Source organism: Sardina pilchardus, chromosome 16 (genome assembly GCF_963854185.1).
Source record: "Sardina pilchardus chromosome 16, fSarPil1.1, whole genome shotgun sequence".
Classification (NCBI taxonomy): Eukaryota; Metazoa; Chordata; class Actinopteri; order Clupeiformes; family Clupeidae; genus Sardina; species Sardina pilchardus.
Window position 1 is genome coordinate 3,600,829 of NC_085009.1, and position 17,178 is coordinate 3,618,006.

At 46.2% G+C, this 17,178-nt stretch overlaps 1 protein-coding gene across 1 annotated transcript in view; it reads right to left on the reverse strand.

Annotated features, from left to right (window-relative positions):
* Positions 1-8,554, reverse strand: part of tesk1b (testis associated actin remodelling kinase 1b) — a 19,205-nt gene extending 10,651 nt beyond the window's left edge. The window contains exons 1-3 of the mRNA XM_062516491.1: positions 8,362-8,554; positions 7,276-7,931; positions 154-275 (exon numbers count right to left, since the gene is read on the reverse strand). Coding sequence (XP_062372475.1) covers positions 154-275; positions 7,276-7,485 — 332 coding nt within the window. The 5' untranslated portion in view covers positions 7,486-7,931; positions 8,362-8,554. The remainder of the gene's footprint in view (positions 1-153; positions 276-7,275; positions 7,932-8,361) is intronic.
* Between the last annotated feature and the right edge of the window lie 8,624 nt (positions 8,555-17,178).

Sequence of the window (17,178 nt, forward strand, 5' to 3'; positions counted from 1 at the left end):
TAGTCATTTGGATGCAGGCGCATGTTTGAACTTCAGTAGCCCGTAGAGGTGGGTAGGCATGCCTATCCATCCCTATTGGGGTCCGAATGTGGAGGTGAGGTGGGGTTGTGTGAGGTGAGGTGAGGTGAGGTGGGGTGCGTTGCGTGTACTCACCTGAGGATGTTGGGGTGGCAGAGGCGGTTCATGAGCTGCACCTCCTTCAGCATGTTGGCTCTGTTGGAGGCCATCGTGTTCATTTTCAGCGCCATCACCTGGCCACTGGTCCTGTGCTGCACCTGAGCAGAGGATGAAGAGAGAGGGGGGGGGGGTTACTGTCATTACCAGCTTTCCTCTGAGAGGCTCTTCAGCTGACACAGACAGGCTCTCACTCTCAGAGCCTCTTCATGACAGCCTCTGTTGGTGTCGGTCACACACACACACACAAGCTCAGGCTCATTCTCGCCTCGCCAAACTTAGCACAGAGCACCATTTATGAGGCGACAGTTTACACAGGCCTGCTTTTATATGCCGCGTTATCAGATAAAACCCCTCATGATTAAAGTCTTGACCACATTCTCCCTCTTACAGTGGTGGAATTCATTGTGGAAAGTGATGACTTTACAAGCCTGCCTCTGCCAAATTGTGGCAACATAGCTTCCCAAGCTTTTACTCTTCATTGGGATGAAGGGCACTAAAATGAATAAGTGGTTGTGCCAGGGTAAGAATGTATGAGGTTTAATCAATTAAAGTTCAATTTCATTAAAGAAGTTAATTAAGGTGGAAGCAATGCTACATCCGCCCCATCTGGCTACCACACTCCTTTCCTTACATGTCCATAAAAAAAAGAGATCTTAAAAGACTTTGATCTACTTTAATTTGTGAGTGTAAATCCAGATTGGTACCACAGTGTTCATTACAGATTTTTTTGATCGGTCAAAGAATCTGATCAAAACATTTTGAAAGAAGGTAAGAATCAGCACTGATTAAAAAATGATTAACTTTGGGAAGCACTGTGGGGCAAGAGGCTGCAGGATCCATTGGGATCCAGGTGCCCAGTGATCCCGGTTCAAATCTGACCTGCAGTCATTTCCCAATCAGACCTCATCTCTCTCCCACTAAAATAAATAACATGTACCATACAGTCTGATACAGTGGAGAGATATTTCTCTGCACGATATTATTAATTAAAAAAGACAGTAAAAATATGAATAGATATTGCTGCTGATTTTGTGAAATATGAGCTAAGCTATATGGGGCGATCTTGTGCGGGCACACATCGCACACAAAGTGAATTAAACTGAACTTTGATTGACGCCAAGTTTTCTTGGCACTCACATCTGCTTACGCAAGTTTATTTTTGATGCTACTACTTACAATAGTGTTTTTTATGCCTGTCCAAACAAATGCACGCACGCACGCACACACACACCCCTTCTACCACAGACATTACCAAAACCACAGGTCATCTCACAATCAACATCGCATGGACTCAAAATGAACAGTCATTAACTTTGTGCAATCACTCCCTTTAACTGATGATTACACTACACTACATACAAAGTATATTTACTGACCATCTCATACCAGTGTTGAATGCTGAACGCTCTACTGTAAAATGACCACAGATGGGACCTCAGCTTTTCTGTGCCAACAAGTCACTAGGTATAACTAGACTAGGAATGCTGACGGGGTGGGGAGATTGGGAATGCTGACAGAGTGGAGTAGAGTAGGAAGACTGGGAATGCTGACAGAGTGGAGTAGAGTAGGGAGACTGGGAACGCTGATGGGGTTGAGCGTAGTGGGGAGACGGAGCGGTGGATGCTGACGGTGCGGAGTGGAGACGAGACGGAGACGGTGTGAATGGCCTCACGTCTGCAGCGCGCTCGCACGAGCTCACGGCCGGACCAGGAGCTGGCCTGCTTTCCCTCGGTAAACACACAGCACAGAGATTAATCCGAGCCAATTTGCACTCCGCAACACTGGATGGCTACTCAATACGAGCTCTGTGTGGAGCAGGACAGAGTGTGCGTCACTCGGGGCATGCCGCCGTGTGAGAGGCCATGACATTCTGGGGAGAGGATCCACGCATGAATGAGTTAATGTAAATACATTGAAGTGTTCATCTGTTTATGTGTAACATCAAGGGGACACTAAATCAACTCTGTGTGTGTGTGTGTGTGTGTGTGTGTGTGTTTAAAGGATATCTTCACTCACTAGGAGACAACATATATTGCACATTGCTTTCCTTTTTTATGTATTTAACATTTACTCTCTCTCTCGCACACACTCACACATACGTCGTACGCACGTACGCACACACACACACACACACACACACAGTTCCTCATCTCTCGTTTGTACTGTTCCTGCTGTAAATCACTGTGTCACCGGTGAAAGGTCAGGAGGGAGGGGACGTGGTGGAGGGGAGAGGGGAGAGGGAGATTAGGAGAGATGGAGGGTGGGTGTAATATGTTGAGACGCAGATTACAGATTCATCCCCCGTGGATTACAAACTCCTCTGGACAGAGTTGGAGAAGGTTACAGTGAGAGAGGGGAAAGAGGAGACCGGCCGACAGGAAAGTCTGCACAGAAGACTGATGGAGGGAACGAAAAGAGAACACACTGCATCATCACAGACCTTCCATTACAACAGACAGACAGACAGACAGACAGACACACACACACACGGTTTGGAACATCCACTCAATTATTACATGGTACACAAGTGAATAAGATAGATAGATAGATAGAGATACTTTATTGATCCCCAAGGGGAAATTCAAGAATAACCACTGTTCAGTAGCACCTTCCAGTCAACAATGAAATTAAATAGTCAGCTATTTTGGTAACTGGTTAGTCTCATTTTTAAGGGAAATACCTTACATTCTCTGATGGTAGCTTGGAAAACTTGTATATTATTATTTTTTTTATAGATTTTCACCTTCACTCATCTATGATGGCATGTGCACAAAACAAGGCATTTGAGGACAGGCTTTGACTAACCATTTTATGGTTTTATCAATCCATCCTGATAGAATATTCCAGATAATAATCATGCGTGTTCATTGTTCTGTGTGTCATATACTGTACATTTCCTTAAGGATGAATACTCTCTTGGGAGGGGACCTACCTGCTTTTTTAGAGGTGCAAGCGGTGTGTGTGCGTTCATGTGCGTGTGTGCACATACTTGTCTTCATGGTCAAAAACATTCTCCACAACTTTTCCATGTCAACACAAGCCCAACAGGTCAGTTTCTCCACATCTTTCCCTGACACACTTTACCTGGGGGAGTCTTTGTGTGTGTATGTGTGTGGGGGGGGTGGGGGGGGGGGGGCTGTGTTTACCCAGGGTGTGGGGAGACATGGGGGGGAAGTCGGTACTGTAGGAAAGCCCTGACTACGGGTGTGACACACACACAAATGAAATCATATTTAAACAAATAATTCAGAGCAAGCAACACAAAAATAACACTGGGGAAAAGTACCATTTAAACGTTTGCACAAAAACCACAGTCTCTCTTCCTGGGAGACACACATACACACAGACACACAAGACCTTTCAATGACTGACAACAGCACAAGCCCTGACTAGAGTGAAACTGAGAAGGGGCAGACAGGCAAAGGAAGGAGGAGAGAAGAGAGAGGGAGAGAAGAGAGAGACAGACCGACAGACAGACTGGGTTGACTGGGTTGCGGGGAGAATGAAAAAAGAAAACAAAAGAGATAGATATAAGAGATGTGAGGTCACGTTTAACTAGTCTTAACATCTCCCAGCCAATCAACGTGGGTCTTAACTCAACCTCTTTGTTACTACTTGGTGACATCACCACCACAGAAGATGGATAGGAATGTTTCCATCCATCAGGATTCTCTTTCTCTAGCTCCACCCCCTCCCTTCAATGTGTGCGTATGTGCGCCTGCATTACCCAGCCCAAGAGGGTCTGTGAATTACTATGAAAAACAAAACTGTTTGTAGCATTGACTTTGACAAACAGTAGCTTACCCAAATACCAGATACCACATATGTCCATGAGCCCATATACCACAAATACAGATAGCACATATGTCCTTGAGCCCCCTAATCCCCTATTCTTTGCAATGAGTGCCATGGGCTCTGTAATGACCACAGTGGGTGAGGACCTCCTCGGTTTAACGTCTTAACGGCATCTCCTGCAGCACAGTGGCCACTGGCCACGCCACTGCACTTGGGCACCGGGATCTTCCAGCAGCAACTCAGTCTTCCAAGGAGGTCTCCCATCCAAGTACTAGCCATGGCCACACGTGCTCGCTCCAGTAGTTCAGAAGTGACCGGGTGTCCGTTGGTCTGGCTGCTGGCCACGAGTGCATCAACTTCAAACTCCAACACACAAACACACACACTTAGCCAAAGCATGAGTCTTGCTGGACTCCACTGGACAAGATCCACCACCCCCCCCCCACACACACACACACATAAGCTCCTGTTCTGTCAGACATCCAAGACAAACAGGGCCTTCCAAACATCATCCTTTTCATATAAATAACACCCTCCTCATTTCCTCAGTCTCAATCTAGGTGTGTGTGTGTGTGTGTGTGTGTGTGTGTGTGTGTGTGTGTGTGTGTGTCTGTGTGTGTGTGTCTGTGTGTGTATGTATGTATGTATGTGTGTGTGTGTGTGCCTCCTCAAATCTTTTGAAAATCTCTATTTTCAAAAGCTATTACACGTCACACACGTGACAAAACTGAAAAAACATCAGGTCCAAATATTTTTCAAACTCTTTGCAAGTGTCTCTAAAGGCCATGTCAGATATGGAACAGCAATATGACAACCGTGCATCAATGTGTCTTCTGTCAGCACCAGCTCAGTAGAAAAATGCACTCAAGGAGGGGTTCTCAAGTCCTCACAGGCACAAACATGGGTCCATGATGCACAGAGAGAGGGGGAGAGAGACAGACACACAGACACACACACACACACAAATCAAAACACACCGAGAGCTACTCATTTCTGAGTTGGATCAGGTGAAGAGCTTCCTCTGTGTAACAGGGTTCATGCGAGCCACTCAAGGGGGTGTCGTCTTCTGCAGCGAGCTCAGGTGTTGTAAGGAGCTCAGGTGTGGGTGCGTGCACACACGGTGGTGTCGACGCCAGGTCAGAAACTAGGTCAGGGAGGCCATTTGAAATCCATAGGTTAATGAGCCTTGAAAGTCCATTTCCCCTCGACAGTGCGTTCATGCACTTATGCTACGTCCACTTATGTGTCACTGGCACACTGAGACGGGATGCTCTAAGATCAGTGCACGCACACACACACACACACACACACACACACACACACACACTGGATGGGGTTGTCAGGCTTCATGACACAAACCCAATAATAAGGACACTGAGGAGCTGCTTATTCCAATTCTTGAATCCCAACCCCTGTGTGCAACATTTAGAGATGAAAAGTTTGTGCGTTTGTGTTTGTGTTTTTGTGGTGTCTGATTTGTGCATTTTCTGTAATGTGTGTGTGTGTGTGTGTGCGTATCATAAGGTGTGTTTTGCCTCAGCAGCTTCAAGAAAAACACAACTTGTGGGATTTGTTCAAACAAGACGTCTCCGGCAGGCATGTAAGGGTTGCTCAATCTTTCTTGAGTGCAAATACCCACTACTCCGGGTAAGTCTTCTCTTCCTCTTCTAGAAAAACAAAACCAACAGAACGGAAGCCACTGCCCCCCCCAACACACACACACACGCACACACACTCAAAGAAGGAGACCTGGGCAGTGATGGTGCTGACCCCTCCACCCTCAGACAGAGGCTGGGACACCAGCAAAGGGCATCCCTCAAAACAAGCAGACAAGGGTGCTCAAGGTTGTCTGTCCATATAAAATAGCTTGAGCACAGCTGTGGCGATCTTAACGTGGCGATGTGAATCCTATTTGTCCAATACATCAATACAAAAGAGTGTGAAGAAATGTGCATGATGAAGCCCTACGCTAGCTTCGAATCCTGTTTGGAGCGTACTCTGTTATACTGCCACTTTGAACCTCAATGCTATACAATGCAAGTCAATGGAAATGTGCAAACATAGTGGTGCATTCAAGATAATCCAACAGACTTCCAAACATAACCTCTTTAACTAATGCTCAATCTCCTGAGTCACTGTATATACGACTATATCTCAATGGTAAGGAACTTCAATGTATCCAATGAACTGAATTAGCTCTCTGGCCATAACCTAGTGTTTTTCAGTGGTTCAGTGATTACAAGATTTCAGAGCCACCAGACACAGAATTACTTTTAAAAACCTATCTGTGTTGAAGCTGCCTCATTTACAGTCTTTTCAGGGGGACACAATGACAACTTTGTTTGGTTCAGGTAGAGGGCAAATGTAGGCTACTTGGGTTACCCTGCACCCAACTCACCAACCTACTGTTACTGTAAATCCTTTCATTTACACTGTTTGGTTAAGAACCACATCTTAAAGGTCACATCTGACACACAGAGGAGATTCCAGCCCTGATTGAATCACAGCTGCCAACACAGACCCAAGGAGGAGCTAATCAGGAGGACCAGTGTAAACGGACATGTAGACCTTGCAGCCACACCACAACACTGTCGACACACTTTAAATGTCAGTCATTTCAATGTGCAGATGTGTGCACACACAGACACACACACACACACACACACTTAACAGAGAGAACATCTCAGACTGAATCATAGCCCCCCCAACACACAGACAGGGGCGGGGGTAAGACAAGGCCCAACCACGGCGAGCTCTATTAACTGAACCATCAAATCTATTGCCCATTCATCAGCCTGGGTCCACTCCATTCACATTTACACACACAGCTCAATCACCAGTGACATTTTAAAAAGGGCTGCTCTTAATTAAAGTGGAGCTGCTGGCTCATTTGTAGTAAATCACCGTGAATTGGCGTCAGGTGGCAGGAAAGGGGTGCACATAAGGCCACGATCAGTAGCAAAGGATGTGGTGATGACTCACTTTGCCTTGCAATCTCTCTTTCCATACCTTTCTGCTCTCTCTCATACAGAATTAAAGAAGGGTTCCTTTGCACATGTCAAAAATGCCTATCTTGTTTCAAGGCTTCGCTCAACTGTATAGTGTTCAGGTGTCCGGTGTCCGGCCACTAGCGCCACCTGCTGCTGCTAAATGTTGATGGTGCATGGTCCTCAAACACGGCGAAACGGACTGTAAAATGGGTAGCCTATTTGAAAGGAGGTCTGCGCAATGTGATTTGGATAAGCTGCAATGGCTTTTACAAGTAGGCTAAACTCAATCTTTGCAACTGCGACAGACTCTTACCTTGAAAACTTCGGAGAAAAATCCCGAGCCAATTTTCTCGCAGAAAAAGTCGTCTATCCTCGCCAGGCTGGACACAGCGCTCCGGAGGGCTCGGTAGGAGGATGGCCTCACTCGGTGAGGTCCATGGACTGGACCGTCCAATCCGTCCTCCTGGTCCAACTCGTCACGGTCCATCTTGACCGTTGCAGAGAGGGGCAAGTGCGCACACATGTGTCTCAGAACTCAGCGTCAATGTTTACATTTCCCATGTCCGAAGACTACGTGCGCGTTCAGCAAATTTACCTTCGCGCAAACCCCCCAAAAAGACAAGTTTCAACAGACTATGACTTTAAACAATCCTGCTTCGTTTCATGACGATCTGGATGGCACACGATCTCCTACTTCAACTCTGACGAGCTATTCAAATGCCGTTTGACATCCGGCATTGGGCCAATATGTTTGGTTCCGTTAAAGCCCAACGTCACTCGCGTCCAGTGAGGTGAAGTGCAAGTGCATCACTGGTGTGCTCCACCGCACCCCCGTCGCACCGAGTTGCTGACAGCACAGCGGACCCTACCACAGCTTGCATGCCGTACTTCCACAGACGCCAGACATTCCGCCGGATGATGCGTGGCTCGTACTCGGCCCGTGCTCAGCTGCATGAAGAGGACTCGCCCCTGCAACAGAAACAGAGAAAAAGTAAGATAAAAACGTAGGCTGAAAGTATGTTCCTCTCTCAGCACAATCTACAACCGAACCAAAGTCACCACCAACACTGCTTATCTTAAATAATATAGTTAGCCTAAGTGAGGTTGGATCTTGCTACTGTTTGCCCGTGAGTATTCCAGAAAAAGAACGACCGTGCGATTTGACGCATAAACCTTTAAAAGGCTGATGTTACAATGTCGGAAAGCATGTCTAGTCCCCAGCATTTCAACGTGAACACTGTCTTCTGCTACCGCTAGCTGAAGATGATGCATTATAAATAGCTCTCACAAAGTCTAAGTTCGGCTGCGTGACTTTTAAAGCGAGGACAGACTTTGAAGCATCGCGATTGCATTTTTAAAGGTATAGTTTAAACAGGACAATATGACACCAAGGAATTACCTTATATGAAAAGAGATGATCCCACACGTTTTGAGTCCTCTCTGACACCAACACCTTCGTCATTCGTATCCCTTAGTGTATTATCCGTAGCCGTGTCACGTTACCGAGTTTTTTATTTGACTAATTAATCATCCCCCCCTGCTCCCGCGCCAACACGACTCGATGCCTGCTCGAGCCTCTGCAGCGTGAGTCGTAGGTTATCTATGGTCGGCTGCACCGAATGAGCAGCGTGACTCTTGCCTCCAATTGGAGGCGAAGGGGCGGGTCCAAGTCATGCCTCCCCTGCGCCACAGCTTCTATTTTTTCACAGCCCTCAACTCACCTGCAAGCCTGGCATTCGTGGGAAGCGACCGATAAGACTTTTCCCCCCATCACATCTTCACAGAGCAGTCATAGGTTAGGAACAAGGCCACATATTTTTCTCAGTGTTATTTCCTGTCCTCTGTCCAGCCCTTAAACAACTGTTTTGGTATGTTCACTGTTGTGGTGGCCCCTCTCCATAATGGGCAGCAATGTATTTGGTTTGGTCTATAGCCACTAGGCAACACGGTCACATAGCTGTGTGTGTGTGTGTGTGTGTGTGTGTGTGTGTGTGTGTGTGTGTGTGTGTGTGTGTGTGTGTGTGTGCGACTGTGCGTGCACGTTGGTGGGGTTAGGCACCCATGTTTAATTCATGCATGGCTTTACTGGTTTTCAAAGGTTTGAAGGCGATGCAAGACACATGATACCGAGGTCAAAGCAGCCCATGAACAATGAGAAGCGAATTAATAATTGAGAACTCTGCTGACTTAATTCACTGCCATTAAAAGTGTGTTTGTTTTGATACTGCTTGTAGTAAAGGTGATATAGAGGGTGAGCAGAAATGCAGCACCCTGGTTATCTTATAACGATGACTCAATTCATAACAGTAAGCGTATTCAAGATGCTTACTGTTATGAATTGATATGAACAGTAAGCATCTTCAAGAGAGCAGAAATTAAAGCAGGCAGTACACAAGTGGACACCTGTCATAGAAACCTGCAAAGAGCAATCACTGTATGTTGGAAAACATTGCAGATGACACAAGTGAGTGTGTGTGTGTGTGTGTGTGTGTGTGTGTGTGTGTGTGTGTGTGTGTGTGTGTGTGCGTGTGCGTGTGCGTGTGCGTGTGCGTGTGCGTGTGCGTGTGCGTGTGCGTGTGCGTGTGCGTGTGCGTGTGCGTGTGCGTGTGTATATCTGTCTGTATATCTGTCTGTCTATGTGTGTGTGTAATTGTGTGTTCAGTGTCAAGCCCACTGTTGCCGTCCAGTTCTGGAATGAAATATGACTAAGGCAAATCACACACACACACACACACACACACACACAGACACAGAGATGTTTTCTTCCCCCTCCCACGCATCATCCTACAAGTGGCAATGACTATGGAGATATTACTGAATGAGGAAATACTGCCTACATTCATTTCAGCGGCCGATGCAAGGCTAATTCAGCCATCAAACAAGTGCTCACTTCCGGACACATTTTCATAAACAAGCCAATTACAGGCCACATCATAGATGGTCACAAATTGTTGTCCATGTCGAATGGCTCATCTCAGCTTGAAATTTCAAGTTCATCCACCAATCCACACAACATTCCATTGTATCCACAAGTAATGTGGCACCTAATTGGCTTAATTGTGAAAATGTGGTCAAAAGTGAGCACAATTTGGATGCATCTTAAAGATAGAGTTGGCCAATTGGGATGGGAACTGGCTGAAGCTAACCCTTTAACCCCTGTCCCCCTGGTAATGACCCTACCAGTCTGGGATTCAGATCACCACCCTCAGCCTCTGATTGGTTGTGGGCTGCTGATCTAAAGTTGCTGCTGTCTATGCACATGATTCGCTTATACGGACAGATCAACTTCCTGTTTACACTGGACACAGTAGGCTATGACAGAACAAGTACAGATTAGTGCCCTTCAACACTGCACTTCAAGTGACAGAAGCTGAGGAACATAGGAGCTTGTCAGCAGTGACGGGAATGGTAGAGGTCTGGTGGAGACACACAGAGAGTCCTGCTTGAGTGCGTAACTCTGCATCAGGTCCCTGCAGCATGCAGCTAAGAATAAAGCTGTGGCACAGAACAAGTGACACATAAAATTACTACTGCGAGGGAAGGAGCTTTAAATGATTAATTTGGATAGAACTGTTGGCACAGGCACACACTGACAGAACAGGAGTGTTTTTGGATGCCTCCAGCCCTCCTGTGCAGTCTTGCTGTGACATGCCCCTGCTTTCAACACAACACTGTTGATGGTGTGTGGTGGTGTCAGTATAGTGTGTGTGTGTGTGTGTGTGTGTGTGTGTGTGTACGCGGTGGGTGGGCAGGGAGATGTAGGTGTGTAGGTCAGCAAACATTCAACAGCAACTTAAACTACGGGTGGAAGGGGAGAAGGCAGTACAATTATGCAGCTCTGTTGCAAGCATTGTTATAAATAGACACAACCATAAAGATACATCACATCACATCAACAGCCAGGTCCAATTTTACCTGTATATATACAGTATGGAAGGCCATCAGGGTCAAAACACATGTAACAGTTACGTTAAGGCATACAACATGTTACAGTAACATGTATGTGTTCACATGCAGTTTGAATAATGCATTAACATGTAAATTACACATGATTTTTTACTGACACATTCTGGAAACAAAAGAGATCGGGCTCTATGAACCTGCACTTGCATTATTAGCACCACCCACCGGTGTGGCATTCATGCTCAAGCACACAGAACCAACAGAATAGGCTTTAATGTTGAAAAAATAATCACTATATATGGGGAAAAAATGTGTGTGTGTGTGTGTGTGTGTGTGTGTGTGTGTGTATTGAATTGATCACATCTCAATTTCTCAACATCCCCTACATTGCCCTCCCTTTGCTCAACACCACCATCTACAGGTTGATGGTTGTAGGTTGTTGCCTCTTTAAAGCCAAGGATCTTATGAGTATGTGGCTCTCTGTATGTAAGCACAATACATTTCACTTTGACAGTTACTGTACCATTTTATCAAATCAATAAAGTCTGATTATTTTATTCAATGAACTCACACTTGTATTCTTCCAAAGGGACTTGGACAGATACAGATATTGCTCTAACAGATGCTTTACAGCCAGTAACACATTTTATGATCAATTTCAAATGTTTTGTTCTGATTTGCTACGAGCAACTTTGTGTGTTGTTTCAGTTCAGAAATCTTGTGTTGTAGTGTTGTTGACCAAATGAAATAGTTACTCAGTATTCCACAGGTTGCCACACATGCGGGTTTTCACGGTGGGCTTGATAGTGACTAAACATGTTACTTTGACGTCACTAAATAACCTTAACCATCACTGTGACAAAGCTGGCTAATGTTAGAAAAGTCAGTGTCATTCACACGGATTCCAATCCAAAGCAGTCTGATTGCTTCATCTTATTGCCTTATCTCTTAAAAGATAAGATGTCTAAACTTTCCAAAGGAAATCTTCCAGACCAAGAAACCACAATACAGCCGTTCATATGATGCTGAGAAAATGTATTGTAATTATGTATTGAAAAAACATGGATGGTGTAAAATAGTATACTGAGTTGGCCATGATTGGACCTTGGTCACTTGGGTCAACAATTAAACTGCAACAAAATAGCTGCTTGGCCAATCAGCGAGGTCCGCCAGAAAAGTCCTCCTGAAGACAGACGGGGTCGCCAACTGCCACGTCATAATGGCGGCCATCCTCAGTCACCAGGCAGACAGAGGGCCAGTCCCGAATGTGATTATCCGGGTAATGAGTGACAATGAAGTCCTTCATGTTGGCCATGTAGAGGCGGTACACCTTAATGGTGTGGTGCAGTGTGTAGCCCAGGAGGCACATCTCCACCTATAACACGGAAATGAATACAACAGCCGTTAGTTGGTAGGCTACAGTATATCACAACAGGCTTTGATACACCTTCTTATGTGGCAGTCAATGGGTCAACAACAACAACAAGCACATCAAAAGTCTCCCTGAGCCTTCTCACCTGCTCCACGCCTCCACTGAAGCCAACCTGGCTCAGGTGGTTGGTCAGGAACGTGCGCGGGCAGGAGGAGGTGTAGCGGGAGAATAGCAGCCAGCAGAAGATGGGCACGTCTTTGCCCCTCTGCATGGCGTCGTGCAATTCCACGGCACAGGTCAGCATCAGGAGCTTGAGCGCCTCCATGACACCAAACTCGTCCTCTCCGCCCCGGAAGAGCTGATCGCACACACGTCTGCGACCCTCGAGCCCAGGAGAGGCTGCTGCCGCACGCCACTGCACAGAATACACATACGCAAACGTCAATGCACACGCACAATCTCAGTTGCCCCGATGTGTGCATTGCAATAATGACTGATGTGGAAAAATGAAATATCGACAAAGTTTAACACACTACTTCAGGTAGCACAGTATCCAACCACTGTCATAATATGCAAATGAGAGCCGTACCCATTTCTGGAGAAGGCTCAGGCAGTGTCTCATAAGATCCACATCATCTTGGATCCCGCTCGTCTGCTTGCACACGTCGGGAAACAACCAGCCTTCAATCAGACCGTAGCGAGACTGAAGCTTTTCAGGGATCTAAGAAAATGGGAAAATTCAAGTGACATGTTTGATGTGTGAAAGGGCCCGATCAAACATTGCTCCACTGTAGTAGAAACAAATTCACGTGTTTAACAGTGAATCACATTTTCTTCTTTCTTTCATTTCTTTGGAGACAGTCCATTCTGAACAAGACTTTGTTATCTAGTAAGTTCAGTCAGCTAGTGATCCCTAGGGTAGAGAAGATGGGCATACCAATAAGAAACTCTCCCGCTGCAGCCAGTCGGGAAGCTGGGCAGACCTCATCAGCGTCTGGTACAGGGAGGCTCGCAGGGCACAGTAGTTGTCTTGCCTCACCCGCCGGACGAATCCAAAGCTCCGGGAGAGCTCGGCGTAGCCCTGGAGGAAGGTGCGCACAGAAGGATAGAATGAAAAAAGATTAGTGGCAGGCTTCACCTTGTGCAGAGAGAAAATACACAAACAATATGCACAACATACTTTTCTGATGATGACGCTTTCGGTGGTCTGCCCTTTCCACTCCTTCTCGCTGTGCATTAAAATGGCAACGGGCGGCTCAAAGCTGCATGGGTCATGTCCTGGAAGTGGATTGAAAGGAGTATACAGTAAGGAGACTTTCCCACCTACGGTGTGCAGTACATGCCATGAAAGAATACAGCAATCATTTCCAGTTAATCACCAGGCATCTCCATGAGACTCTGCCTCGCCAGCTCCTCCTCCATCTCCTCCTCGCTGTAATAGAGATCTTCGTCGCTGCAGGGAGAGAGGTCGGATGCACCGGGTTAAATGTCTTAATTGCTGTTTAATGACTGACTTGATCCAAAACCATCTCGTTCATTTGCTATGGTAAATGGTTATGCTACTGACATACCAAGTAAGCCAGGCCTCACTCCCATCTGACACCGGGCTCCACCTGCCAGCACTTCCAGGTCTCTCGTCCTGGAGATTCACAGCCAGCCCTCTGCGAGTGGAACCACTTGAGCTCGCAACAACCTTCTGAAGTTCAGCAAGTTCAGCGAGCAACTTTGGAAGGGCCACACTCTTAGACTTAGTGCTCAGGTCAAACACCATGTCTTGGGCGGCAGACGCTGCGGCAGAGGCTCTGTGCATAAACGGGCAGAAAATGAATGTTGACATTAAGGAATGGAATTAGTTCAAAACCAACCAACGCAACTCATCTCATTATTGTGCAAGTCCCAAAGTTCTTTGCCAGAGGTGCCCCCATTCAAATGTCTCTTTAAGTTGTGTGTTTCAACTTAACCCAATGTATTATATACAACAGAAGTTGTGTGTCCTCTTGGGATAATCTGTGGAATTAAAGACCGTTTACAAAATTTCACTTGTGTTTTGATACCATTTATTGGTGCCATCAGCAGTCAATAAGTGCCTCTTACCTAATCTCAGCCCGCACAGCTTTTGCAGATGGAACTGAGGGGAGGGCGCTGTCCCTGTTGTCTCCATTGCAGAGCTTCTCAATTCCAGAGGCAACAGCCTCGCTGCTGGTCTTGGTGGAAGCTGCTCTGTAGTCTAGCTTCTCAGCTGACAGAGCCTGGCTCACAAGCTCAGTGGCCTCTGCTAACACTTTGGACACCAGCCCCGCAGCCACCTCTTGTATGTTGTTGTTGTCCATGGCGGAGGTGAGCAGCCGCTCATCCTCGCCGCTGCGCAGAGACGCATCCCGTTCACCATCCAGGGCTTTGGATGAGTCTAGCAGTGGCTGATGTCCACACCTGTCCAGATGGGCATCAATGTCACTTACCAGAGGAAACCCCTTTGGAGCAATACTCACCACCCCCTCGGCCGAGGGATTCTGAACCAGCCGGTCCTCCGGCTTTGCAGCCGGTGTGATTGTGGTTGGGTCCTCTTGGGATAATCTGTGGAATTAAAGACCGTTTACAAAATTTCACTTGTGTTTTGATACCACTTATTGGTGCCATCAGCAGTCAATAAGTGCCTCTTACCTAATCTCAGCCCGCACAGCTTTTGCAGATGGAACTGAGGGGAGGGCGCTGTCCCTGTTGTCTCCATTGCAGAGCTTCTCAATTCCAGAGGCAACAGCCTCGCTGCTGGTCTTGGTGGAAGCTGCTCTGTAGTCTAGCTTCTCAGCTGACAGAGCCTGGCTCACAAGCTCAGTGGCCTCTGCTAACACTTTGGACACCAGCCCCGCAGCCACCTCTTGTATGTTGTTGTTGTCCACAGCAGCAGGTGCATTCACATGCAGACTGGTGACAACTGCTGATGCAGGAGGCTCTCTGAGTCCAGTCACCTCGTCAACATATCTAGAGGCCACACTCTTGGCGGTATCTGCCAAAACCTCTGACACCAGTCCTGCAGCCACCTCTTTTTCATGTGGGAGAATGCTCTTTCCCACAGAATCTGCTGCCTGACCTGGTGCCACTTCTTGCTTGACGCCCTCATTTTGCAGCCGCTGCTGCTCCTCCTCCTGGCGGTCGCCAGGATTGGCACGAAAGCAGCAGCTGACTGTGTTTCCCATTGTCCCGGGACCTGGCTGGGGGCTCAGCTCAGGTGCTCAGGCAGGGGGTGACGCCCTCATGGCATCCACAATGTGGATCTGTGTCAATAAAAAATATATATGCATATATGAGTTCATCATCTGAATTTTAACTCTCAACTCTTTCCCACCAAGAGTTGACTGAAAACAAGTACGACAATATCCAGTGTTGTGAATGAATAAGTGCTAACTTGTTCAAGTCAAAAGAAAGAAAATGTCAGTTGCGCATTGTAGACCTGTAAGCACATGGCACATTTAACTGACATTGTGCGAAGTTTTTCTGACCGAATTTTAGAACGACACAGATCGGATGAGTTGTAGGCCTACAGTATATTCGTTAGTTGCGCTTGAGATTTGCGTGGCTACACCAGGTCTCGCGCCTCAGCCCTTTTCGTGCAATCATAGGCTGGTCAAACCAATAGAAACAATTTACGCACGATTCATACGAACGAATAAAATGTAAGACCTAAGTGTATTACTTACTTATTCAGGATGTCACCAGGAAATTTCGGTAGTTGAGTTTTCCAACGAGTAGAGGCTGAACAGTCTTTGACGCGTGTAGCCTACTGGGGTTCCGAGTAAATGGCAATGCTCGGGTGCATATCTCCGTAAATCTTTATGAGAACAGACGTCATAAAGGCTACCGAATTATGACGTGGAACTCAAACCTGTACGCGAGAAGCATGTCCAATCTGCACCATTCAGTAGTAGCCTACTTCTCAGATTGTCTTGAATGTCTGTCTCCTGTCATCAATAACTACCTCATGTACATGTGTTCACTGCTGCATATTGATAATCAACTTGTACTAGAACAAATGACTTGATAAAAACGGCCGTCAAATCTATCTATCACACAAGGCTAGCACTTCGGAAGCGCGGCGCAATTGCGCCAAACGTTCTAATGGGCTCATTTCGCGTGTCATATTTTTTACATGTGGGTATTATTTTTTATTATTATTATTCATTTATTTGTTGATTCATTTATCTAATGAGGGTATTATCATAATCATTGACTTCATTCAGCATCAACTCAATAAAGGCTGCTGGAAACCCTGTCTCTCCTAAGGGAGCACTTCCCATCTCTCATCATTAGCCTATTTAACACCGCTTTATGAGCAAAGATGGTAGCTTTCTTTGTCGGTGAACTTCAGAGGTCTCTATCAAGTATGAGCTACAATTTCCCCTTAGGGATCAATACAGTATCTATCTATTAATCTATCTACAATGAAGCATGCCAGTAATTCCACCTCCAGCATCCAGATGGAGATGTTGCCTCTTTAATGCCAAGGATCTCATGAGTATGTGGCTCTCTGTATGCGCACACAATACATTTCACTTTGACAGTTACTTTTGTACCATTTTATCAAATCAATAAAGTCTGATTATTTCATTCAATTAACTCACACGTGTATTCTTCCAAAGGGACCTGGAAAGATACAGACATTGCTCTAACAGATGCTTTACAGCCAGTAACACAGTTTATGATCAATTTCAAATGTTTTGTTCTGATTTGCTACGAGCAACTTTGTGTGTTGTTTCAGTTCAGAAATCTTGTGTTGTAGTGTTGTTGACCAAATGAAATAGTTACTCAGTATTCCACAGGTTGCCACACATGCGGGTTTTCACGGTGGGCTTGATAGTGACTAAACATGTTACTTTGACGTCACTAAATAACCTTAACCATCACTGTGACAAAGCTGGCTAATGTTAGAAAAGTCAGTGTCATTCA